The sequence below is a fragment of the Hyperolius riggenbachi genome, chromosome 3 (genome assembly GCF_040937935.1).
Source record: "Hyperolius riggenbachi isolate aHypRig1 chromosome 3, aHypRig1.pri, whole genome shotgun sequence".
Taxonomy (NCBI): domain Eukaryota; kingdom Metazoa; phylum Chordata; class Amphibia; order Anura; family Hyperoliidae; genus Hyperolius; species Hyperolius riggenbachi.
Window position 1 is genome coordinate 125284768 of NC_090648.1, and position 25694 is coordinate 125310461.

Consider the following 25694-nt stretch of genomic DNA (forward strand, 5'->3'; position numbering starts at 1 on the left):
ATGCCTGGCAAACCGCTCTGAAGTAGCGTTTTTCAGAGCGGTTTGCGGTTTTCCTATACTTTACATTGAGGACGAAACGCTTCCAAAAACCGCAAACGCGCAGCAGGGGGCGCGTTTGCGGCTTGGCAAAAAACGCAAACCGCCGGTGTGCACCATCCAATTGCAATACATTAGACAAGCGTTTTTAGAGGCGGATGCGGCCGGCGGATCGCTACAAAAACCGCTCGGTGTGCACTGGGCCTAATATGCCTTTTTGAAATTGCAATTAATCGGAGGGTCACAAGTGCCAGACTGCCTGCATCTGTTATCCATTTGATAAAATTAAGCAGGAAAAAAAAGCAATTACTACACCCCAGGATTTGTCTGATATTTAGAAATAAATTAGTGAAATGGACATCACCAAGCGCTTTTCTTTAGATATAATACAGATGCAAAGAAAAAGAAAAGGAACATAGCAATGTGGTGCACAACAATAGATACAACCAAGCTTTGGTATGGAGTAGTTTTCAATAATGTTCAGGTAAAACCTGAAGGGTAAGTGTCTAAGTTCACGACTCCTTGGTGCAATTCACAAGACCAGTTCAGTGCTGTCAGAATCCGTCTTTACTTGAGCTGTACAGTTGATGCATGCAAACTTACTGGCGCTGATTACATGCACAAAAAACTAGAGTCCGGGACAACTAATCCTTGTTTCATTAAAAGCTAAAAACCCCATTGGTTGCTCAGGATAACTGCTACAAAAAGCTAAAAACCCCATTGGTTGCTCAGGATAACTGCTATAGATTTCCGGTAGTTTCCTTAGTGCCTCCCTTAAAAAGAGAACCCGAGGTGGGCATTTTAAATCTTCAGAAACCACAGAGGCATGTCCTGCACATAATGACATGCCTCTGGGTCTCGCTATGGCCGCCTCTACTCCCCCCGGGGTCTGCTGTGCAGCGGGGACAGAGGTGGGGGAGCTCTGATAGACCGACAGCCTGCAGGTTAATACAGGGTTATCCGATCAGATTTTTCAGTCAAAAGAGGAAAAAAATAAATAAAAAAAAGCTCACATTTTTCAGGAGATCCGATCATATTTATCGAATTGCAGTAAAATGGGATCATTTTATTGTATGGTGTGTGGCCACCTTTAAGCCACATCTACACGAGTAGATGCGGCCACGATGCTCCTTATCAATCGAGCCGCTGATGCGGCTCGATTGATAAGATCCGACAGGACGGATCTCCGCACCGCCGATTCCCTGCTCGATCCCCGCGAGGGGACAATGGCAGGGATCGTGCGGGAGATAAGCGGCGCCGGCGGGGAATCGAATGCGGCGCAAGCGGGGACGCGGCCGGCACGCGGAAGAGGCGATCCGGCGGCTAATCGAGCCGCCGGATCGCTGCAATGTCCCATGGTGTAGATGGGGCTTTAGAGCTGCCCAAGTGAGATTACACACTACTATGAAAGCAAAAGGGTCAAAATTGTAACAGATGTGTCTAATGCTAGGCTTATAAAAAGTAAAGATTTACTATTATTTAACTTTACTATCATCACTACACAATATACTGTAGATACACACACACATTATATAAATGTTACAGTTTGTTTTACTACAAGTACCTGCAATATACATTAAGTCTGGGACCTTCGGGAAATTTCCTTAATACTATGCAGCAATTTTAGTATACTCACTTTATTAGCACTTTTGTCATGAAAGGTTTATAGATGTGCTGCGAAAATGTTACTATAAGCAGAGCAGCTTGAGGCAGGGAACACACTTGTCTTTCAGTTTTCTGCGCGCGTTTTCCTGCATACTTTTTCTGCACACCAAGTGTGTCTCTGAGCAGGAAAACGCGCGCGTTTTTTCATAGCAGCTGATGTAATTGATACAAAAAAATGACAAAATGTGCAGAGTCATGATGCAGAATGTCAGTTTTTTTTCTGCGCGAACAAAATATTAAGTGTGTACTAGCCCATTGATTAACATGAGTTCTCAGTTTTTCTGTGCAGAAAACGCGTACGAAAACAGTCAAGTGTGTTCCCTGCCTGAAGCACACCTTTCAGTACATAGCAGCTGTCACCCTGACCTTATAAAAATGCCTGATTCCCTGGCTGCAATGCCTGTCCCCTGGCGGTAGCCCTGTTTACTGCAGAACTACGCTAATCCAGCAGTTCTGAAATGGTTAGGACTTGAAAGCATTAAAGCAGAGCTGTAAACTTACAAATGAATGCTTCTCATCCTTCTATTCCATTATTTTAACTCCTACACTGTCCGTCTTTGTACCATATACAGTAGTCTGCGTCCACTAAGCAAATGCCAAGTCTAAGCCTGCTTCCTAGTAACCATTCCTTTGTGCCAGAATTTATGAATGAATGTAACAGTCACAAAAAATGGAAGAGAGTAGCTGGCACTAGATCTGAGTAGGAGGTGGACTGGCCCTGCACCAGATTCAGACCCAGCAGTTACGTGCACTTCATATTAAACATCTTGCATGAACAAACAAGAGAACATAAGGCACTGTATACTGAAGAAAAGGGTACCTTTGATCAACGGTGCACAGACATCGGGTATGCAGTGGGGGTGATGAAGGCTTTCGTCACCCCCACTGCATACCCGATGTCTGTGCACAGTTGATTAAAGGTACCATTTCCTGCAGTATACAGTGCCTTACGTTCTCTTTTGTTTGTTCATAAATGTAACAGTCAGCAGGGAACTGTCTGTTATCATGGAAGTAAAGTTTTCATTCTTGATTAGAAACAGTACCTCCCCCCCCCAAAGAAGACCTCTTACCACCAGGGTTCCCATTACTAAGACAAAACCATAGATAGATATCAAGCGCACCCTGGCCCATCCCTTCATAGCTGACAGAATGGGTAAAAATTGTTAATTCAATTACGAAATATTTAATTTGTTTCTGCAACCAGTGTGGTGGTTTCCCCCAAAACACCATACCAGAGTGCACAGTGGAGTGCTTCACTCCCTTCTCTTAATTGCCCATCAGTCCTAACAAGTCACCAGTAATCCCTTCACCTAATGCAGAGTAATATGTAGCAGCATGCTGGAAGTAGCCTCTCCCAAATTCCCCATGTCCTGACCACCTGATGTCCCCTTTACCCGAGTCCTAGTTTTCACTGCCGACATCTTCATAACAGTGAAGAGTTGGACCCAGAGGGGTTGTAGTTGTGTAGTGGAAAGTGGCAGTCTCTATGAATACAAGAGCATGCAGGAGACAAAGGAAGGATAGCTCCAGCAAACCCACCCCCGCATCCTTCCTTGCATATTACGCTGCATTGGGCAAGTGGACCATTGGAGGACTGGCAAGTAGGAGGATGAGGCAAAAAGGTTCTTCAGAGATTCTGTAGTGTTGCAAACAAAACCGCCAAAGGCAGCAGGATAGGTGAAGGGGGACACCATCATAAACATGTATCCCAAATATAAACAAAGATTTAACTTGAGGTACATTTTTGCCATTTGTATGAGGCTCATAGCCTTTAGTCAAGTAATTATCATTGCGTATCTTAGCCTCAAAAGCATTTCTGGTACTCAAGGTGCGGCCGGGGCTGACACTCATTCCTCTACCAAGCCCTACAGAAAGGATGTAAGGCCATACAGCTACTTGCGCCCCCCTTCTACAAGGACCAATAGGTGTGTTGCCTAGACAGCCATTCTTTCAATCAGAGCAAGGAGTTACCAGCTAGTCTATACTGTCAGAAGAAGCCAGTCACTGCAGTATCCTAATACATGTATTTATGATATGGTTTAATAACGATGCCCTTGATTTAAACACTGTATGATAAGGGTATAGAGAAGTCAAGAGTCAAAAAATGTGATTGTATCTATACTCTGCACAAATCATGGAGCACAAATTACAAAGACGATGAAATGCTCACCACTAGTTGAAGGTGTACTCAGTGCCATCACACCGTAATAGGAAAAGGCCCCAGACTCAAATTTCATATTCTCCTTCCCAGCCTCTACTTCAACTTTTCCCTGTGTAGAAAAATACAACACTAATTACCGGAATGTTACTGTATCATATTTCCTTCTAAAACACAGGTGTCAAACTCAAGGCCCATGGGCCGAACGCAGCCCTCCTTGCCATTTTATGTGGCTCTTGAAAGCTTCAAATGTGCATCATTCTAGGAAGTTAAAAGGATAACAGCAGGGCTGTGGAGTCAGAACAAAAATCATCCAAGTCAGACTCCTTAGTTTATGAAACCACCAACTCCAGGTACCCCAAAACTACTCCGACCCCTCAACTCCACAGTCCTGGATGACAGTACACTGCCTTCCCATCCAGAGAAGCACACTGGTGACAGTATTTCTGGTTGAAACATTGGCCTCAATTCACTAAGCTTAACTCCTGTCTTTAATAACTCTTCTGAGCTGTTTTACAGTTATCACAATTATATCACCATGGTGAGAACTGTAAAACAGCTCAATGTTTTACAGTTATCACAATTATATCACCATGGTGAGAACTGTAAAACAGCTCAAAAGAGTTATTAAAGACAGGAGTTAAGCTTAGTGAATTGAGGCCATTGTCAGTTTAAGCCAGGGTGCAGCAATAATCCACAGGACTTATCAGGGATATTCACATGCCCCCCCCCCCCCTTCTGGGATCCAAACCCCCTTGTGTGGCTGGAAAAACACATACCCAAACACCCTTCCCCACATTGCAGAGTAATGCAGCAGAGCAATGTAATAGTTACCTGCTCCAGCAATGCGTCGGTTTCTTCTGTTCTTCCCAGTAGCTGCACGGTCTGTACTTCAATACCTCAGTAGCACTAGAGCAGGCAAATAGTAAAACTGCTCCACAGCACTACTCTGCAGAAGGGAGATTAATGCCCCCCCCGGGTGCTGTAGTTATGCCACTGTTAAGACTTAATATTTATTATCTCAGTGTGACCCACGACTTCAACTAGGTTTTGGATTTGGGCCCTTTATGTGATTGAGTTCGACACCTCTGTTCTAAAATGTTAAATTCAGCACACCAGCCCAGTATTTCAATCCAAATGCAAAAATCTACTATGTTCCGTATAAGCTCAGGATCAGAGCACAGACATACCTGCAATACCAGAATGAAGTAGTCGGCCATCCTGTTGCGCTGGTACAGATAATGTTCTGTTGCCTTCTTATCATCCTCATTAAAATGAAGCTCCTGCACCACATCTGGATATTTGAGGAGACGTAAAAGTGTCTTCTCAGAGACCAAACTGGGTGCAAACAATGCTACCTCTGCAAAAACAGATGGGGACTGGGGTCAGACAAATCCCAACGCAGGAGTAAGAGCAAGCCTAGCACACATGAAGACACACAGACACAGTCAATGTGTGAAGTATATTTTCACCTGTGGATAAGAAGCGGTGGGCAGCAAGTAGCAGTTGCGGAGAAATTTTGACTCGCAGTTCATTGTCGTGATCTTTAAAGACTGAAAAATCCTTTTTATCCTGGCGGCGACCAACACGTTTTTTACTGCGATTATCAGCTGCAAAGGAAGAGACAGCAAGTCAAAGTTGATCACAGTAAAGCAAATTACTAAGGTAACAAATAACCCATCAATATTGTTAAGATTGTAAGCCTTTGGCAGGGTCGTTCCTCCCCCCACTCTGTCCTTAATCGTGCTACCCCAGCAATGACACCCTTCTCATGGACTATGACTTGATTTTTTGGGTCTCTGTAAAACACATTTTATACACCATTTGTATGTGTAACCTTGGGTTATGTTGTATAACTGTTTGCTACCTCTCAGTCACCCTTTGTTTACAATGTATGTACCCCTATTTATTGTCCAGCGCTGCGTAATGTTTTTTTTTATTTCCTGCATGTAACTGGATATTGGAATTGAAGACGGGGAGCTTGATTGGATTATACTTTAGTACATCTGATCAAGTGAGTCTATTGCCTTTGAGCAAAGTAATAGATTTTCCTGGAAACTCAGTGATGAAATACACAGGTAAGACTGAAATCAGTTTGCACACTACAGTGTTCTCCCCAGAATTGTTTTCCAGCCGGGTGGCATGATAAAGTAGCCGGGTGGGGCGCGACCAGGCAAATCCAGGACCGGCGCAACACTGCTTACAGCATAGGAGGATGAGGACCCAGATGACAGCCGGGTGCTCCCCAAAATTAGCCGGGTGGAGCACGCAGCTAAAAGAGCCTGGGGAGAATACTGCATTAAATGCACTTGACAACAGCCTTAGTTTATACCAGAATATCATAAATGACAATGGCATTTGCAGTGCCCTTTGCCTCAATTCTATCTTCTACCACAATACATGCATTTTATTTTAAGTGAAGGTATGAAATGGTTCTACTTAACATCCATAACAGCTGGGTGTGAACACCAGGGACTTTATACTGGGTCTCTTTATCCCAATATGCATCACTAGTATGGGGGCTATTGTAAAGTTTTTAACTTTCACCCGGAAGTTATAGTGGATTGATGAAATTTTGTTAGTGTCATCATAAAACTCCAAAGTGCACGATGTTGAGAAAATCTGCTCATTGCATCATTTTCTTTCCAGATATAGCCAGAAATGAGAGAAGGATTAATGCTGGGCATAGACTGTTAGTTTGTGTCCCTATCAATCAAGCCGCTGATGGCTCGATTGATCATATCCGACAGGTCCGATGACCCGCCGGATAGATTCCCCGCTCGGGCGGACGATAGGGGGGAATCGAGCGGCTGATGAAGAATGCCCGCGGGGACGAGCGGGAATCGATCCGCGCACACGCGGACGAGCGGTGACGCGCCGGCATCAAGCCGCTGGCTCGATACCGCCGTATTCTCGAACCATCTATGCCCAGCATTAGGCTCACAGTGCGCTAACATTCCTGAGTTTCAAGGCTTATGGTTGCCATACATCTAGCGATTCTGATGCAACTGACAAAGATCCAAAGTCGATCAACTAGTGGCCCTCACACAAGTCATATCCTATGCGATTCACCTTCACTAATCGATCTGACCAGTATTGTGTCTCCATGCTCTGAATTCAAAAATCGATTCAGAGTCGATCAAATGACATGTAAACAGTGGCTGATTTCTGTGCAATTGACCAATATATTGCCTCCTGCTTGATTGACTAAGCTGGTCAATTCAACATAGCCACTTTTCCTCGATTGGGCATATTGGAATACACTCGATTCTCTCGATTCGATTAAGTGATTGAACCACATGGTCGATCATACAGCCAAATAGCTAGATATATGGCCACCTTAATAATGTCCAGCAGATTTATGATGAGATGGCAGTTTATGGAAACGATAGCCCACCTTATAGCAATATTGTGAAGAAAAAAAAAGGAATTTCCAAAAGTGATCACCTGTCCCTCACAGGCAAGCAAAGACCTGAAAGACCATCACTGATGGACTATGCGACCACAGTGAAGAAAGTGAAGAGTTTAATCCTGGAAGACAGACTGACTAACAACCATCCAAATAATCATGAATGAAACTGGCCTCAGTTATGGTACTGTGTAGAACATTATTAATCATGAACTGCACATATTTAATGTCTAAGAAATAAAGGATACAAAGAGCTGATTTTCTCAACATCAAGCACTTAGGGACCAATTATGGCAGAGACGAAATATTAACAATATACCATAACTTCTGGGGAATTAAAAAAACTTTACAGTACATTACACCCTTGTTTGGTTGTTAGTAAGGTCAAGATAGTTAAGGGTTAGGGGCAGGTTCCTTTTAGGGTCCTGTGACAGTTTTTTGCTCAATTATAGGCAGGTTAGGCACCAGTGAGAGGTTAAGATAAGGTTTAGGAGTTGGTTTGGGATAACGGAGGAAGGGTATTTGTTATTAAAGGGCCAAGAATTGTGTTAAGCAGAGTGTGAGAGAATGAGGTTAGTCTTGTAGTAGGTAAACAGGTCTGGGTTTGGTTGGAGCAGCAGGAGAAGAATTGGTTGAATACTGACAAGATTTCAACTGGCATATCCCATGCCCAAAAAGCCAGTCTCCAGAAGTTAGTTGATGGAGAGATATTGGTGAAAGGGCCCTTCCCTTTTCTCAGAGATGCTGAAAAAAACTCACCAATCAACTACACAACCCCCTCTACAAATTGCACAACATCAACCACTCCACAAATTGCCTTATTGCTGAGACACACAATGCTGGGGTCATAGTTTGTAATGAAATTGCATAATACCAGACTTTTCAAAAATATCTGTTTTAGGATCTTGTTCAGCAAAAATAGCATCTTCATCTTAAGACATTAGACAGCTGATCAAGAAAACAATGCAAAAGTTAGTATTTAGAATATATATATATATATATATATATATATATATATATATATATATATATATATATATATATATAGTGTTCTCCCCAGGCTCTTTTAGCCGGGTGCGCCACCCAGCTAGATTTGGTGACCACCCGGCTGTCATCGGCTCACCTCCTATGCTGTAAGCAGAGTTGCCCTGCATTTTAATCTCGACCCACCCGGCTACTATGTCATGCCACCCGGCTACTATTTCATGCCACCCGGCTGGAAAAAAATTCTGGGGAGAACACTGTGTGTGTATATATATGTGTATATATATATATATATATATATATATATATATATATATATATATATATATATATATATATATATATATATATATATATATATATATATATATATATATATATATATATATATATATATATATATATATATATATATATTCTGAGAAGGCATGAAGGTGTGGACACCTGCAGAGCCAGCAGTGACTTTGTATTGTGGGAGAAGCGTCTGCCATTTGTAGCCACAGTTTGAATAGCCTGTGGCCCCATCGCCCGCTATCAAATTACCAGTAATAGCAGCTAATCCCGGCCACTAACATAGGCACCACCCATATTACCTGGGCACCCAAATTAACTGCTTTGGTTAATCAGTTCATCTCCACATTAGTCTCTTCCTTGTAAAAGGCTCAAAACATCCTATTTGACCACATCTTTTTAGCCTCTAAGGCAGGCATATGCAAAGTCTGGCCCACAGGCCAATCATGGCCCGAGGTTAGATATTCAGTGGCCTGGATCAGAGTTAGTTATTTTTGACCCGCAGGAACAAGCAGAAAAAATTAAGCACGTATGTCGACATGCAGTTCCTCTTTTGAACTCATGGTGGCGGCACTTCATAACATTCTAAGAGATGCCATATTTATGATGGGTATGAAAATCATATTTTGATGGTCAGGATCCACTGAGTATTCTCATATTAAATGTATGCAGCTGACATACCCAGCAACCGGAGTATTAAACTTCCCAGTAACAGAGTATCGTGCAATACTAGTCTAGTGTCAATGAGACCAATTAATTTTTTTTTGAGGAATGTAAATTTATCATTTGTGTGCAATACACAGGGTCTGCTATGGGGGAGGGGTGACTGTTTCAGAGCTGAGTCCTATATACGCAAAAGGGTGAAACCTGATAACAGTTCTCCATTTCTTACCATCCTAATGCTGGATACACACGGTGCGTTCCCGCACTCAATGCGCCGCCCGATTCCCGTCGATTCGCAGCCGCTCGATTATTTCCGACATGTCCGATTCGCGTTTCGATGGATCGTTAGGTCGATTTGGCATACTTGACATGACAATCGACCTAACAATCATCGAAATGCGCTCGGAAATGCTCCTAAATAATCGAGCGGCGCATCGAGTGCGGGAACGCACCGTGTGTATCCAGCATTAGGATTGCAAGCAGCCAGCATGAGAACCAAGGCCGGTGGCCATTTTGTCTTTTACTCTGGACATACAGTATTTCTTCCAACTTTAAGTATTTTCTTTTGTTTTACCTTTTTATTGTATCTGGGTTAGCATTGTCTCTAGAATTGTTACCTTTAATTATTTGTTGTATTTATTATTTATATTGCATTTACAATAAACTGCTTCAGGCCAGTTTCTCAGCTGCCCTGCTTTCAGCCATACAGAAAGAATCCTAGCCTTCCTGAAATGTCACTACCCTGATGTATTGTATCATTTAGCCAGAGCAGTGTTTAACAATTTTTATTCACAGGTTTAGAATCAGTCAGCGTAGGTCGTTTTGTCCTTCACAGAGCGGGTTTCCCGTTTTCCTGGGTAAAAGGGATGGTGGCAGCCCTGTGTCTGAAATAGTGTGTAGTTTTGTGTTTCTGTGTAGCTCGCTCACTCCCTTCTAGTCGGTCTGCTGCCCAATTCCAGTGGTAGCAGCCAGGGCTGTGGAGTTGAGAAGTCGGAGCAATTTTGGGTACCTGGAATCAGGGGGTTCATAAACTGAAGAGTCTGAGTTGGATGATTTTTGGACCGACTACACAGGCCTGGTTTCAGCGCACAGATTGCATCCACAAGGTTGGATGGTCTGTGTGTTGAAATAGATTAGAAGGCATTGAGCGGTCCGGCCACTAGGGGGACGTGTGACACCTGGGGCTCCTTCCAGCCCCCTTCAGGCTGTTGGCTTTGTCGCCGTCCTGGGCCTCCTCAAGTCCTCTGCTGTTGTCCCAATAAATCTGTCAGTCGGTGCATACCGCCCCATCGCGCTCCTCTGCAGCGCATATGCAGTACGTGAAAACTGACCGTTATGCCTGTATGGCCAGAGGATGATCGAGGTGGTGAGAGAGCCAACAGATTGAAGGGTGCTGGAGGAAGCTCCATGTATGTATGACTTTTTTTCCCTCCATCTCTGGTTTTCTTTAAGGTGAACTCAGTTTTTTTGAGAATCATGCACAAGGGCCCATACTGGACCACTCACTTCCATAGGAAGATGTGCAAAAATCAACCGCTAGACTACAAAATGGCTGCGTATAGCTGGCTAAACCATCTGCACACTATTGCCAGAGAAGCTTGCCGTCAAAGGGGATAACCCATAACACAAGAGGAAAGGGGAGTGAGAAGCTGTACAAGACAGTGCTGTGTGCTTTTTAGCAAAGTATAGTTCCCTGTAGCTGGCATACAAGGCTTTAGAAGCTTAAACTGTATCCTTTAATTGAGGGCAAACAATGGAGATCAATAAGAGAGGTTGATGTAGCACCTGAGCAAAGAATGAACGGGAGCCGTGCCAAGTAGTTCATGGGTGGACCACACAGGAGAGATACAGTTTAGTCGGGATGTGGTGAGGCTTTGCACTAGCATGTCTCGTATTAGGTGCAGAGGCAATATTGTGGAGAGGAGAGGTGGTGGTACACACACAAGCTGGATCTAGTATGCAACCTGTAAGATCTGGAAAAGAAAACAATCTACCTGTCCATTCCAGGCCCCAGGCACAAGGCTGAAAGACTGGAATTAACAGAACAGCCCAGTGACTAGCACTTAAAGGAGCTTAACAATGGTAGCTTACAGATCTCACTCTGCACAGATTTCCAGTCATTCAGAATTACTTACTTCAACATTTCGCAACAAATGCAAAGCAATAAACTGCCCTGTTTTTTTAAACCCGTGCCAGATAAAATGACCTTTGATTTTAGCAATAACAATGGGTGTTGCACACGTTTGCCCAGTCCAAATCTTCTACAAAATTGCTCAATACTCCAACTGTGCTTTTAAAACGAACTTAAACCTTCTGACAAAAATGTGTCTGCAAGAATACAAAGCATACACTATAGGCTTCTCTAACAGTCAAAGGTTAGACGTACTATACAGATTGCTGGATGCATGTGGCAGGGCCAGTCTCTCCCCTGCCCTACAGAATAGGACCAGGTGATCAGAATTGAAACAAGAGACCAGAAAGAGTTGGTAAATGTCACAGTCAGCGATACCTGCAGCTGAGCCATGCTTTTATGGCACAGTTCAAGTCTCAAGGCAGTTTCTCTGCTTATGCAGTCCCATGCCCCCGAGGGAAAATATTGCAAAAGAGTAACTGGAATAGGTCATCTCTGTACTCTACCAAACATTTCCTCAGGGCTGTGGAGTTGGAGTCTGAGCATTTTTGGGTACCTGGAGTCAGTCAATGGTTTCCTAACCTGAGAAGTCAGAGTGGGATGATTTTTGCACCAAAACTACAGCCCTGGTAAGCATTAGACTAAGGAGACAGAGTCAAGGAGTCTGACCCATTTTGGGTACCTGGAGTCTGAGTTGGAGGTTTCATAAACTGAGGAGTCGGAGTCAGATGAATTTTGTACCAACTCCACAGCCCTGCATTTCCTCCCAGAGGTGAACACAACACTATACAATTGCTGCAGAGATGGCGTGAGGATGTCCCTAACCTGTCTGAAGAAATTTGACAGTTCTGGGATACATCTACAAAGTACCAGTTACAGCCTGTGATGGGTTGATCTCACTGAAGTTCTTGCACAGGAGTTACATCACACCGCTCTGACTTCAGAATATTCATACTGGCGCCACCGGTTTATGCATCAGATTGTCACAAACCAATGCAGACTTTGCCCATGTGGTCTGGCACTGCAATATGATGCAACAATACTTGACTCTTGTCCACGTTGAGATGCAAAAAAATTTTGATGTCAGTATACCACTGACACCTCTTACTCTGTTACCTAAATGATGAGGTACTGTCTTCCGACAAAATGTTGGCATTTAGGTCAATTCCAACATATGCCCGCCAAATCATTCCAAAATGGAATCAAACCATGCCCCCATTAAAGAGGAACTGTGTATCTTATGTGCATAGAGAGCTTGCACAATTAACACAAGTGTGTACAAAGACAAATGTCATAACAAAAAAAAAAAAAGGTATGGAGGCGCTGGATTTCGTACTGTAAGCTAAAACTAAGCGACTAGCACATGGTTGTTTGTTTACTGTTAATTGATAATGGGTGGTTTCTGAGGTGAGAACATCCACACCAGGATCAGAGATGATGGGATACTGTAATGTTTAAATTCTGTTGTATACTGGCTTTGAGACTCTATGCAGCGGGGAACGGTTTCATTCTGTTACTATTTGTATCGTTTGTGCTGTTCTGTTTTACAACAAAAAGGACAATAAAACTTTTTTTTTTTTTTTTTTGAAAAAAGGAGTCAGCATTATTTTTAAGGCAATCCTTTTTTGGTTAAAGTTATCTCAACCGAACAGAAAAGAGTTTCACTTACATGGGGCTTCTACTAGGCCCCTGCAGTCACCCTGTGCCGTCACTCAACAATCCTCCAGTCCCCTGCTGCTTCCAAGTTTTGTTTTCACCCGACTAGCCAGTTGATTGCCATTGTGCCCGCAGATCCTCATTCAGTTGCATAGTTATTTGGGTTGAAAAAAAGACATACGTCCATAGAGTTCAACCAGATAAACAAAGTACAACATCAGCCTACTCCCTCACATATCCCTGTTGATCCAGAGGAACCCTTCCAAGGCATGGTCCAATTAGCCCCAAAAGGGAAAAAAATCCTTCCAGACTCCAGATGACAATCAGACAAAATCCCTGGATAAACACCACTGGGCATTACCCAGTAAAGCTCCCATCGCCGGGAGCATCCTGCACAAGCGCAGTACGAGATTTCCAAGTACTGTGCAGAAAGAGGACGTGCGTGGCCAGGGTCACACAGGCGCAGTGGCCATTATCCAGTCGGGGGAAAATGAAACTTAGCCATAGCAGGGAACTGGAGGATGATTGAGGACCGGCGCAGGTACAGGACGGCTGCAGGGGGCTGGTAGGAGCCAAAGGTAAGTGAAACATTTTCTTTCCACAGAACAAACGTGTCAGGTGCCACGGCCATTACTTGTCTAGTGGTCATGCTGAACCTCAGTCTTCTCTGCATTTTGAATGTCTGACCCAGAACAAACATCCATATCAGGTGTGTAGCACAACACTAGCCATAATCTGAATGGACTCACTCCTTGGCGGGTCCTCACTCACAGACACCATGGGAAGAAGTTTAAAGCACAACTGAAGTGAGAGGGAAATGGAGGCTGCCATATTTATTTCCTTTTAAACAATACCAGTTTCATGGCAACCATGCTGATCTATTTGGATGCAGTGTCTAAATAACACCAGAAAGAAGCATGCAGCTAATCTTGTCAGATCTGACAATGTCAGAAACACCTGATCTGCTGCATGCTTGTTCAGGGTCTATGGCTAAAAGTATTAGAGGCAGAGGAGCAGCAGGATAGCCCAGCAACTGGTATTGCCTAAAAAGAAATAAATATGGCAGCCTCCATGTCCCTCTCACTTCAGATGTCCTTTAAGTGGCAAGCTGTTGGGAAAAGGGCTTAAAATTGCAACCTTTAAAAGTAAGCCCTATAAAAGTAGAATCAAGCCCAGTTTCCCAAAAAAACTTTTGTGCAGCAAGGATGAATCTGCCTGTCATTAACATGCTTGGTGCACCTCTGCCTATAAGGCCCAGAAAGGAGTTTGTCATGGTTACATATTGTCCAGTAACAACAGCACTATACACTTTACATGGGGGGAGGAGGCTGAGATTTCCAGGCTGATGAGCCCTTCCTACCAACTGCTACAATACACAAAGTGGACAAGGTCATATGGGGGAGAGAAGATGGAGACAAACAGCAGGAGACCATTGGTTGCTTCTGCAGTATTAGGTGTGCATATTAGAGCGCTTTCCTGACAGTGCTGTCAGAGCATTTTTATTTTTTTCTAAACCGCTCCCCTTGACTTGCATTAAAACCGTGGAAAAATCATGATTTTAATGCAAGTCAATGGGAGCATTTAAAAAAAAACAAAAAAAACGCTCAGACAATCAGAAAAGTGCTCGCAGTGCGTCTCAGGCCTAAGCCGGATAACTTTAAGCTCTTGCCCCCATCCACCCCAAGTAGCAATACTTTATTCTAAATTGAATGTACATTGCAAACAATACACATTCAAGACCACTCGAAATGCCAATCCAATGAATCTGCCTCTAACATTTTAGAGACAAGATACCTAGGTATTAAAGCACGTGTTTTTCGATTATATGAACAGAAAAACCAAAACCACTGACACCTAAAGTGCCTTTTGCATGAGTAAAATCTAATATCTCTGAAGATCTATAGATTAGCAGTGTCAGCACTGGCATCAACAAGGAACATACTGTAAAGATCTGATTCATCCAGAATCTCAGACTTGATAATTTCTTCAATGACATCTTCAAGGGTTACCAGGCCCATCACCTCGTAGAATGGATCTCCCTCTCCTTCACTGTTCACCTTCTGTACAATGGCCAGGTGGGACTTTCCTAGGAGACCAAAACAAATATGATGAATAAAAAGATGCAAAGATATTAGCTTTAACATCCTCCAATACATTCCATAAAAAATGGATAGAAAAACGGATAGCTTAAAGAGAAACTAATGAAAAAAAAGGCCCAGGAACAAGCCTATAGATAGCCCTCAAAGGCTTAGGAAGAGAGAGTTTTTAGCTTTTTCTTAAAGCTGTCCAAAGATGGGGCCTCTTGCACCGATTGTGAAAGTGAGTTCCATAGAGTAGGGGCTGCATGGGAAAAGGCCCGAGCACCAAATGTTTAAAGGGACTCAGAGCTGAATTAAAAAATGTTTTATACTTACCTGGCAGGGCCCAGGTATGCTGGAGAGAGACGCAAATAGCGCACTTCTCCGGCGTAGACTGGCCCCAACTGACAAAAGTGCAGGGACCCGGTATCGGAAATGCAAGCAGAGGAGGATGGCGGTGTGGGAGCGATCCCTGTGCATGGGGCTGGAGGAAGCCCCAGGTATGTATATAGTTTCCTTTAGTTCAGCTCTGAGTCCCTTTAAGAGGATCCTGGGAATAACCAAACAATGTTATTTGCAGAGCGGAGGGTCTGTAGAGGGGCTATATGTTCAAATAGATCCGCTATGTATTTGGGTACCCAGTGTTCTCCCCAGAATGTTTTTTTCCACCCGGGTGGCATGAAAAAAAGTACCCGGGGGGGGGGGGGAATGCAGTGCTGGCGCAATTCTGCTTGTACCACAGGAGGAGGAGGATGGGGAGGAGAGCCAAATGACAGCCGGGTGCTCACCAAAATGAGGCGGGTGGAGCACCCAGCTAAAAGAGCCTGGGGAGAACACTGGGTCCCATTGTGGTTTAGCTCCTTGAATGTCAACAGGCAGATCCTAAAATTACCGTAATTCTCCATTTTACTGGCAACCAGTGAAGAGTTTGCACTACTGGGGTGAGCTGCGGGCAGGGGGTTGGCATTGGCTTGGAGTCTGGCTGCTGCATTCCGTACTAGTTGTAAGGGGCACAGAACTTTTTCTGGGGATCCTATGAAAAGGGCATTGCAGTAAGTCCAGGTCTGAGGATACAATTGTATGAACTAGAGTAGGTAGGTCTTCAGCTGGGATTAGGGGTTTAATTTACGCTATATTTCTCAGATGGAAGAATGAGGATATGTCTGAGTATTAGTTTTCTACCCAGGATAACCCCCGGGTTATACCCAGTCTTTATACTTCATGGCTTCTCCCCAATTGCTCGTTTTAAGTGGGGAGAGGTTTTCCATCATATGTGGATCGCCTAGAACAAACATCTGTTTTGTTAGAGTTCAGCCTCAACCAGCTGGTGTTCATCCAGTTTTGTAATTCCACTAGACCAGTGATCTGCAAACTTGGCTCTCAAGCTGTTAAGGAACTACAAGTCCCACAATGCATTACAGGAGTCTGACAGCCACAGTCATGATTCACAAAGGCAAATGCATTGTGGGACTTGTAGTTCCTTAAAGGGGCACTATGGTTAAATAACTGGTTATAATGTCATTTAATATAAAATATGTGCAAGTGTAGCAATGTTTAACACATAAATTGTGGCAGAAAAAAAGTCTATTTCAATATTACATTACCCTTAGTTACAGATGAGTGGCGTCAGCAGAGGAAATTATCTGACGCCAAATCAGCACATACCATTGTGCAGTAGGAGGCAGCTTATCAGCTGTTTGAGCTGCTGTTTTAATCCCCCCTTTGATGTTTTGTGAGAGGACTCCTCCAACTCCTATAACGGCTCACTCGCTCACTCATGCAGTTTTATTACTCATCTCAGCCGCCGTACGTCTCAGGACTTTGACATACGGCTCTGATGAAAAGAATGCAGGACACAGATACAGCTCAGAGAGCTGGTCTCCACAGCAACGGACAACGTGTCCGTTCCTGAGCCAGCTGGGATGCCTCAGCCAGGAGCATTTTTTCATCAGAGCCGTATGTCAAAGTCCTGAGACGTACGGCGGCTGAGATGAGTAATAAAACTGCACGAGTGAGCGAGAGTGAGCCGTTATAGGAGTTGGAGGAATCCTCTCTTGAAATATCAAAGGGGGGATTAAAACAGCAGCTCAAACAGCTGATAAGCTGCCTCCTACTGCACAATGGTATGTGCTGATTTGGCGTCAGATAATTTCCTCTGCTGACGCCACTCATCTGTAACTAAGGGTAATGTAATATTAAAATAGACTTTTTTTCTGCCACAATATATGTGTTAAACATTGCTACACTTGCACATATTTTATATTAAATGACATAACCAGTTATTTAACCATAGTGCCCCTTTAACAGCTGGAGAGCCAAGTTTGCAGATCACTGCACTAGACAGGTATTGATGGATGCTGATGGGTCGTGTGTAAGGCTTGAAGGACAGATACAGTTGTGTGCCGTCTGTGTAACAATGGTATCCTAGGCCATAGGTCTGGACTATTTTGCACACTGAGAGCATGTAAACTGCAAAGAGTAATGGTGATAGCACAGAACCCAGTGGGACTCCATAGCCAAGTGGCACTGGATTAGAATAGTGGGTGCCCAGGCACACTTGCTGTGTCATGTCCGACACAAAGGACTGAACACGGCATCAATTAGGCCGCAGTATTCCTTTAATTGTTGGATTAATATTCCATGATCAACGGTATGAAAAGCTGCAAACACGTCAAGAATCCGAATTAAGCATTCACCCTTGTATTTTGCTGTAAGTAGATCATTTAGTACCTAGACTAGTGCCGTTTCAGTGCTGTGCCTTTTCCTGAATCCTAACAGAAAGTTATCAAATATGTCCACTGTAAGCCTGGCTTTTAGCTGGTTGGCGACTGCCTTTTGGATTTTTTGACAGGAATAGTTAGCCACAGTTCTGTGACAGTTTCTTCAAGAGGGCTTTTATGATTTATTTCTTTAGTGCCTCTGGGTATAGCCTGCTTTGCAAGAAGAACCAAGTTATTTTGTGTAGTGCTGGTCTGATCAGCTCATAGCACTGCATTAAGGAACCAGTTGGACCACGATCCAGGTCTCAAGTAGTAGGGCGGAGACTTTGGATGAGATCACAAATATCTTCCTCACTCCAAGTGTCAAGGACAATTTGTATACTTATATTGGCTGAGCCTCCTCTTTGGTGCTGAGAAAGTTCCTGGCTACCCCTGAAAATCTGTCCCCCATCTTTCTCTCCTCCTAGATGACTTGTCCCTCCTTGATGACTTGTTCTCATTTGTTCCTGAATTTTTTTGGATCTTGGCACGATGTCTAGCTTTTGAGGTGCTTTTGGTCTACTTCTCTGTGTCAGATAGCTCCTATTTAAGTGATTTCTTGATTGAAACAGGTGTGGCAGTAACCAGGCCTGGGGGTGACTACAGAAATTGAACTCAAGTGTGATAGACCACAGTTAAGTTATTTTTTAACAAGGGGGCAATCACTTTTTCACACAGGGCCATGTAGATTTGGAGTTGTTTTTTTTTCTCACTAAATAATAAAAACCATCATTTAAAACTGCATTTTGTGTTCAATTATGTTATCTTTAACTAATAGTTTACGGTTTTTGATGAGCAGAAACATTTAAGTGTGACAAACATGCAAAAGAATAGGAAATCAGGAAGGGGGCAAATAGTTTTTCACATCACTGTATTAGTGCAATGTGGGTATTTAAATGATACAGATAGCGCTGTCAGACTTTAAACTCAGGTCAATTAATGTTACCAGTTTGGCACTTATCACACTACTTTTTCATATTTGGCTTAATGTAGTGTCTCGTACATTTCAGAGGATGTAAGACACTTGGAGGACACGTGAGGTTGGGAATGACAGCCCCCTCAGTGTTTTTGGCCTCCCAAATAGAGCTCCTTTCTGGAGTTATGACTTGCCCGGGTCAGCTTATCCCGTCTATGGGAAAATTGCTCCATTGGCACCACCCAAACGCCAGTTATTACAGAAAACAAATACAGAGATAATTAAAGTGACAATTGAGCAATGCTCTCGGATGACAAAAATACAATGTGTGCTGTGTGTGTGCAGGATATAAACTGGGTACAGAGTGCCAGGCAGGTTATTACGCAATGAAAGGTAATTACATACTTCCAGATCTCCCCTATATCCCCTTCATTAAATAGCTCAGGCAGAAATTAGAAATGACTTTTGGGCCAGGAGGACGTTGAGGGGGAAGGGGGCTATATTAATGCCAGCTCCGCTGCGTACACAAGGTCACATGCCTGCATCAGACCAAACAATGATGTCCCTTATTAGTTAGGAAACCTGTCTGAGAGCAATCTAGCCAACTGCTGTCACCCCACAAAAGGCAGACATTTATTTTTAGAATTAGATAAAGCGAGTGTATTGCTACTCGCATAATAAAAACAGAATATGCCGTTACTGTCTCAGCAGATATATAATGAATGAATGCAAGTCTCATACAAAGAGCCCCATGACAAATGGTACAAGGTCATCCAAGAGCTGTGAGCTGAAGTCCCAGTGAGGATACCACCTCTGTTACTAGCTAGGATTGCATTATGCTGCAGTACATAAGCCATTCATTCAAGGCAAGCATCTGAGGCATCCAGCAATCCTACACAGCCAGCACTGTGGTGTCCACGATAAAGTACTACAGATCAGAGGCCTTAGAATTAATGGCATCACTGAGACACCAGCAATGATATTGGGCTCAATTCACAAAGCACTACTGCATGAGGCATTAGGCCTGAATGATTTTAGGAAGATATTTAATTGAGCGATTTGTCTGAAATTGCAATTTCGATTAGATTCACGATTTCCTTCAAATCAAGCTTTGTTCCCACTCTTTGCCTGTTTGTTCCCCCTCTGTCCCCCTGTCTTTGTGCCCCCTTTGCCTCTTTATGCCTCCTCTGGGTCTTTCTCTTGCCCCCTTTGTGCTTCTGTGCCTCCTCTGTCTCCCCAAGCTGCATCAGTTCTGATTATGGCTTCAAGCACGAGTCTGGCAATGCCAGTCTATCCACCTCGCCTCCTGTAGGCTCTAATGCACAGAGTACTTCCTGTATGTCATGTGACACGGAGTTTTGCCAAGCACAAGAGCCGGCAGATGATGATAGACCAAGGACAGCGTTTCAACTCATGCGGAAGGTATGTCCAACACTGCGGGCTGCACGCGCTGGGACTTTGGGAAAGTTTGATGCCACTTCTTCAAACTTCCCCATGTGGAAATTACGTGATCGTGATAATTGCCGCTTTGACGATTCCGAAGTTGTGATCTTGGTGATCACAATTTCGGTTTAAATTCGATTTATCTTTAAGGCCTATGAGGCATAGCAGGAAACAGCTGATTTTACCGAACATTTTGTCACGTCAATTAAAAATTACCAACTAGTGAGGTAAACTCCCAAATTTGTGAGGTAAATACCTTATACCACAAACTATAACATGCGGTAAAAAGTGAGATTTTCTGTATTTAGAAACTGTAACCAAGAATTGAACTTCATCCCAATCAGTAGCCGATACCCCCTTTCCCAGGAGAAATCTTTTCCTTTTCTCAATTGGATCATCAAGGGGTTCTGTATGGCTGATTTTGTGGTGAAACCCCTCCCACAGTGTGACGTCAGCACCTCATAGCTCTGAGGTCCTGACATCACACTGTGGGAAACTTGTTGCATTGTGGGAAACAGCGGTTTCCATCTGCCAAAAAAGAAAGCAGCATCTCCTTCCAGTAACATCACTTGCCAGCAGTAAAAATGTCACCATGTGATAAATGTCTGAATGTAAATCAGGGAGAGGAAAGATTTTACAATGGGCAAACACTGACTAAATCATTTATACATAATTATTGTAAAAATGAAGCAATTTTTATTACATTATTTTCACTAGCGTTCCTCTTTAACCTCCAGGCTGGGGCTGTCAATGTAACAGCTATTTGTGATGTTAGTACTTCTGACGTGCGGTTTAATGGCGCATAAAAAAAAAAAAAAAAAAAGCCACCGCATAATTCACCTATTCCGGGTTCCCATCGCCGCTTCTTTCATCCTGTCAGCTCTCCCGTTCCGCCAGTTTCTTTTAGTAAATGCCGCCATCTTGACAACAACGGTGCTGACTGGGGAGTACACCTGAAGTACTACCGAGTCATCTCCATTGCTGTGAAGTTGCATCCGCATATACAAGAGGACACTGTGGCAGAACAGCAAAGCCAAAAGGACAGAAGGGGTGGCAAAGGAAACCTGGAGTAGGAGTGTTGTGCAGTGATTTTTTTTTTTAAACAGGCTATTAAAAATTAAGTAGGAGGGGTTGTTCAAGTGGGCGTGGCCTAGGGAGGAAGAGGCATTGTTAGGAGAAATGCCAGTTCCTCCCTGCCCATAACTGACATTCTAAACCAGTCAAATAATTCATCTGAGCAGAACAAGGACCGCAGCGGGCACTATACAAAAAGGATGGTGCTGTGACATATGTCACAGCCTCACATATACAACAGAAAAAGTTCAGAGGTACTTGAAGGATAAAAAGCGTGTTAAGAAGGAGCAAGAAAGGGAATCTGAAGTCAAAGAAAAGACAACAAAAAAACAACATTTGTAAAGTGCTTTTCTCCCATAGAACAAAATGCATAAGTGTGGCTCAGACCAGTAATTGATTGATAGGTAAATTGTGGTACACAGGAAGAATTTTACAAGTATGCAAAATGCCAGGCTAAACATGTAGCTTTTCAGTCTAGATTTGAATAACTGAGGGATAGTGCTATCTTTACTGGGTGTGGTAGGGAGTTCCAAAGGGTAGGGGCAGCATGACAGAAGCTCTGGCTCCAAAGGTTTTCAGGTGCACTCAGAAAGTAACCAAGTTTATGGATCCTGCTGATCTGAAGTTGTGAGAGGTGTGGTGCAGATTCAGTAAGTCCTGCATGTATCCAGGACCCAAACTGTGTAGATACTTGAATGTCAACAGTCCAACTTAAAACTATTCAAGAATGTAAGAAAGTTAATGAACCGGCCCCCCTCTACCCCCCCCCCCCTTCCAATTTCACAATAAGGGTTCACGTTAAAACCTGTCCACATAAAATTTAAACAACCACACTCCCACTATACGAGCAATAAAAGTGCAAGTTTATTTCAAAAAAGAAAACAAAAAAACAAAAAACACTTGTGTGAGCTAGCCATGGTCATTTGTCCATCACTGTTACTCCAACCCTTCCAATAAGGACATGGGTAAAGTCCTGGCCAAGCTGTCACTCAACCTCTTACTTCTTGTACTCAATAGAGGAGGCTGGTTCTGAATACAGGGGGTGCGATTTGGACTGTGGAATATTAATTGTATTCCTGGACGGGGCTTTTAAAGTGTAACAGAGAAAAGTGCAATAAAAATACTTACCTGAATCCTGCAGAGGCTCCCCACATCCTCCTGGCCCCCACTATTGATGCAAGCTTGTCAGAAATGTGATAGCAACTGCAAGCTCCTCTGTCGGTCTCAGTTAGTTGTCACTTGTCTGAATTGCTCGGCTTCTGTGATGCTGGAATGGCTGCGTGACACGCTATGTGCCACTAGCAGGTTATATCCTTTGATTAGGGGCATGAGCTCGCACGCATACACAGAGTTTAACCACTTAAAGGGAACCTAAACTGAGAAGGACATGGATTTTTCCTTTTAAAATAATACCAGTTGCCTGAATTGCCTGCTGAGCCTGTGTCTCTAATACTTTTAGCCACAGCCCCTGAACAAGCATGCAGATCAGGTGCTCTGACTGAAGTCAGACTGGATTAGCTGCATGCTTGTTTCAGGGTGTGATTCAGCCACTACTTCAGCCACAGAGATCAGCTGGACTGCCAGGCAACTGGTATTGTTTAACAGGAAACATCCATATCCTTCTCAGTTAAGGTTCCCTTTAACAACCTCTGCCACGCTTATCTACGCCCCTTTAAAATTCACCTGAGTCACAGGGGCGTAGATAGGCAACTCCTGTTTATTTTCCTGCTGTGCGCGATCGCGTCCGCGTGCATGCGGACATGCATACGCGTCGGGCACCCGCTGGTCTGTGATTGGCTGATGTGAACATGTGTTCACAAAGCCAATGACAGTGCTTATTCATGCAGAATGTGTGTAAACATTGTATCAGTCACTATGCTGTTACAGTTACTGAGATCACTCCTGAGAGGATCTCGGATAACTAACACAGCATTAGTGACTGATCAGCATCAGTGAGGTTTTTTTTAAATAAATTATACCCCCATTAACCCTTGCCTCCTTTAAATGTGAAAATTGCTGTGGTTTTTAGGTGAAAAACCCCGTGGTAGAGAAGTGGTTAAGGTACGCATGCATGGGACTTGCCATTCATGTCCATGTGCGAACTTGCGTGCCAATTCAGTTTGGCCTGGCCTATAAAAGGCATCCTACAAGGAGGCTCCCAGCTGATACCTTTTTGTGCTTTAGTAAACATTAGTGACCCAGGCTCATATGCAATTCACCTTTTCTCCTGAGTTTTCTCCTAGGTGACATTTTTAAACTTGTTAATAAAATGCCTTTTAAGCCACCAGAAAGAAAATAGTTAAAATAATTAGAATATCACTTTTTCACCTACTTGTTGGTACTTTTGTAGTTGAAAAGTGCTGGAAAGTTATTTTAAATTGAAGATGAAAAATTATCTCCTAGAAGAAAGCTCTGGTGAAAAACTGAATTGCATATGGCCCCCAGTTTTGTTTCTTATCTGATTGGCCTTTGATGGTGACTCAGCTTGTTTGACCATTCCTGCTCTGCATCCCTCTGTATCGACCTTGGCTTGATCTTGTCTTGCTGTCTGCCCCAAGTCATATGGTTATCCGTTCATGACTGAACTTTATGAATCCTGCCTCTTGACCCGGATCTGCTTCAGACTACAAGTACTCTCCTAATAGTGGCATCACCTGTTCTCTCTACCACTGTTAAAGAGTTCCCCTTGAATGCGACCTGGAGGGCACTAGGCAGCTAAATCAATTGTCACTTGTGGGGAGTTTTAGTGAAGACCCATGGTCACTTCGACCCAGTGCTCTTGGGTGCTCTCACCTCAGTGGGAAAGTCAACTGGTTGACCACCAAATATAACACTTCATGCATGGACATTGCGGAGCTATGGAAGCATTTGGGAAGTAACCCATGCTCTTGTGCAGGGGCATTCGTAATCATGCAGGTGTACCACGGTCGTGCTTGTAAATGAAAAGGAGCGTGGGCGTGAACTTCAAGAGAGAGTCCTGAGCAGCAGCAGTGGGGGCAAAGAGGACATGGAACACCTCTGGAGGATCCAGAGACTTCCTTCTTCTGAGGTATTTTTAAAAGACAACTGAAGTGAGTGATATGGAGGCTGCCATCTTTATTTCCTTTTAAACAATACCAGTTGCCTGGCAGCCATCTTGGTCTACTTGGCTGTGGTAGTATCTGAATACCACCAGAAACAAGCATGCAGCTATTCTTGTCAGATCTGACAATGTCAGAAACACCTGATCTGATGCATGCTTGTGTTTGGGGTCTATGGCTAAAGTATTTGAGGCAGAGGATCAGCAGGGCTTCCAGGCAACTGGTATTTCTTAAAAGCAAATAAATATGGCAGCCTCCATATCCCTCTCGTTACAGTTGCCCTTTAAGGTTTAGGTTAGTCTTAAGTTTACTTTAAGGGATACCTCTCCTGAGAAGAATAGCAGTTATCTTTATACCTTAATTTTGAAAATGGCTAAATTGACTTGATGTCATGCTCTTTTGTCTTCAGGAGTTGTAAGTTATTGGAACAAGCATGGAACCAGTAAATTCAGAATCCTGGGTGTGCAAACTTGTTCCAACTGGAGACCACACAACAGTCAGGTGTGCACACTTGTTTCAACTGGAGGCAGCACAACAGTCACACAAGTGACATTTTTAAATCAGGGATAGCGATATCTTCCATAACTTAGGGAGTTATTCTTAGATGTAATCAGCTGGACCAGAGAGGGAGTTAACAAGCAAAACTGGTTCCAGCCAATCTACAGCTTAGAGGTGAATATTAATCAATGATTGAATAAAGGATATGAAAAAGTCATGATGCATTAGGTGAAACTGTCCAAATGCTACGCATGCAGCTGTGAGAAATTAAGAGACGTTTATGAAAGCCGTGACACAGAACTTGTCATGCTTCTGATGACACTCACCCTTCTTGAACTCCTCCAGCACAGCATCCAGTTTGGTGTCACTGAACACAAAGTGGACAGGGTGACTGTAGAAGCGGGTAATAGTGCTGAGAGTGGTGCAGTCATCTGGGTCTACAAAGGCCAAGTCTTTGACATAGAGGATATCCACAATGTTGGAGCGCTCATTTTCATAGACAGGAATACGGGTGTAGCCACTCTCCATGATGCTGGACATCGTGTTAAAGTCCAATATGGCATCGTTGGGAAGCATAAAACAGTCTTCCACTTTGGTCATCACATCTTCCACTGTCTTTGTGCGCAACTCCAAGGCACCCTGAATGATGTTCATCTCTTCACGGACCAACCCACTATATGGCTCAGTAACCTACAACAAAAGGATTACATGTTTAACAGACTGCAGCTATGTGCGCTAATCATACAATGCATGGCTGACGCTTCACCCTTCCTTACTGTTCACTGTCACCTGGCGAGTACTGATACATCAGCCAAATACAATCAGCCTTCACAATACATCAAAGGACAGGAGG

General features: G+C 43.5%; 1 protein-coding gene across 1 annotated transcript in view; it reads right to left on the reverse strand.

Moving 5' to 3' along the window:
• The window catches only part of LOC137562993 (metal transporter CNNM4-like), a 75331-nt gene that overhangs the window by 33421 nt on the left and 16216 nt on the right, over positions 1 to 25694 (reverse strand). The window contains exons 2-6 of the mRNA XM_068274886.1: positions 25168 to 25531; positions 14936 to 15079; positions 5332 to 5469; positions 5050 to 5219; positions 3872 to 3971 (exon numbers count right to left, since the gene is read on the reverse strand). Of these exons, the coding sequence (XP_068130987.1) occupies positions 3872 to 3971; positions 5050 to 5219; positions 5332 to 5469; positions 14936 to 15079; positions 25168 to 25531 (916 nt within the window). The remainder of the gene's footprint in view (positions 1 to 3871; positions 3972 to 5049; positions 5220 to 5331; positions 5470 to 14935; positions 15080 to 25167; positions 25532 to 25694) is intronic.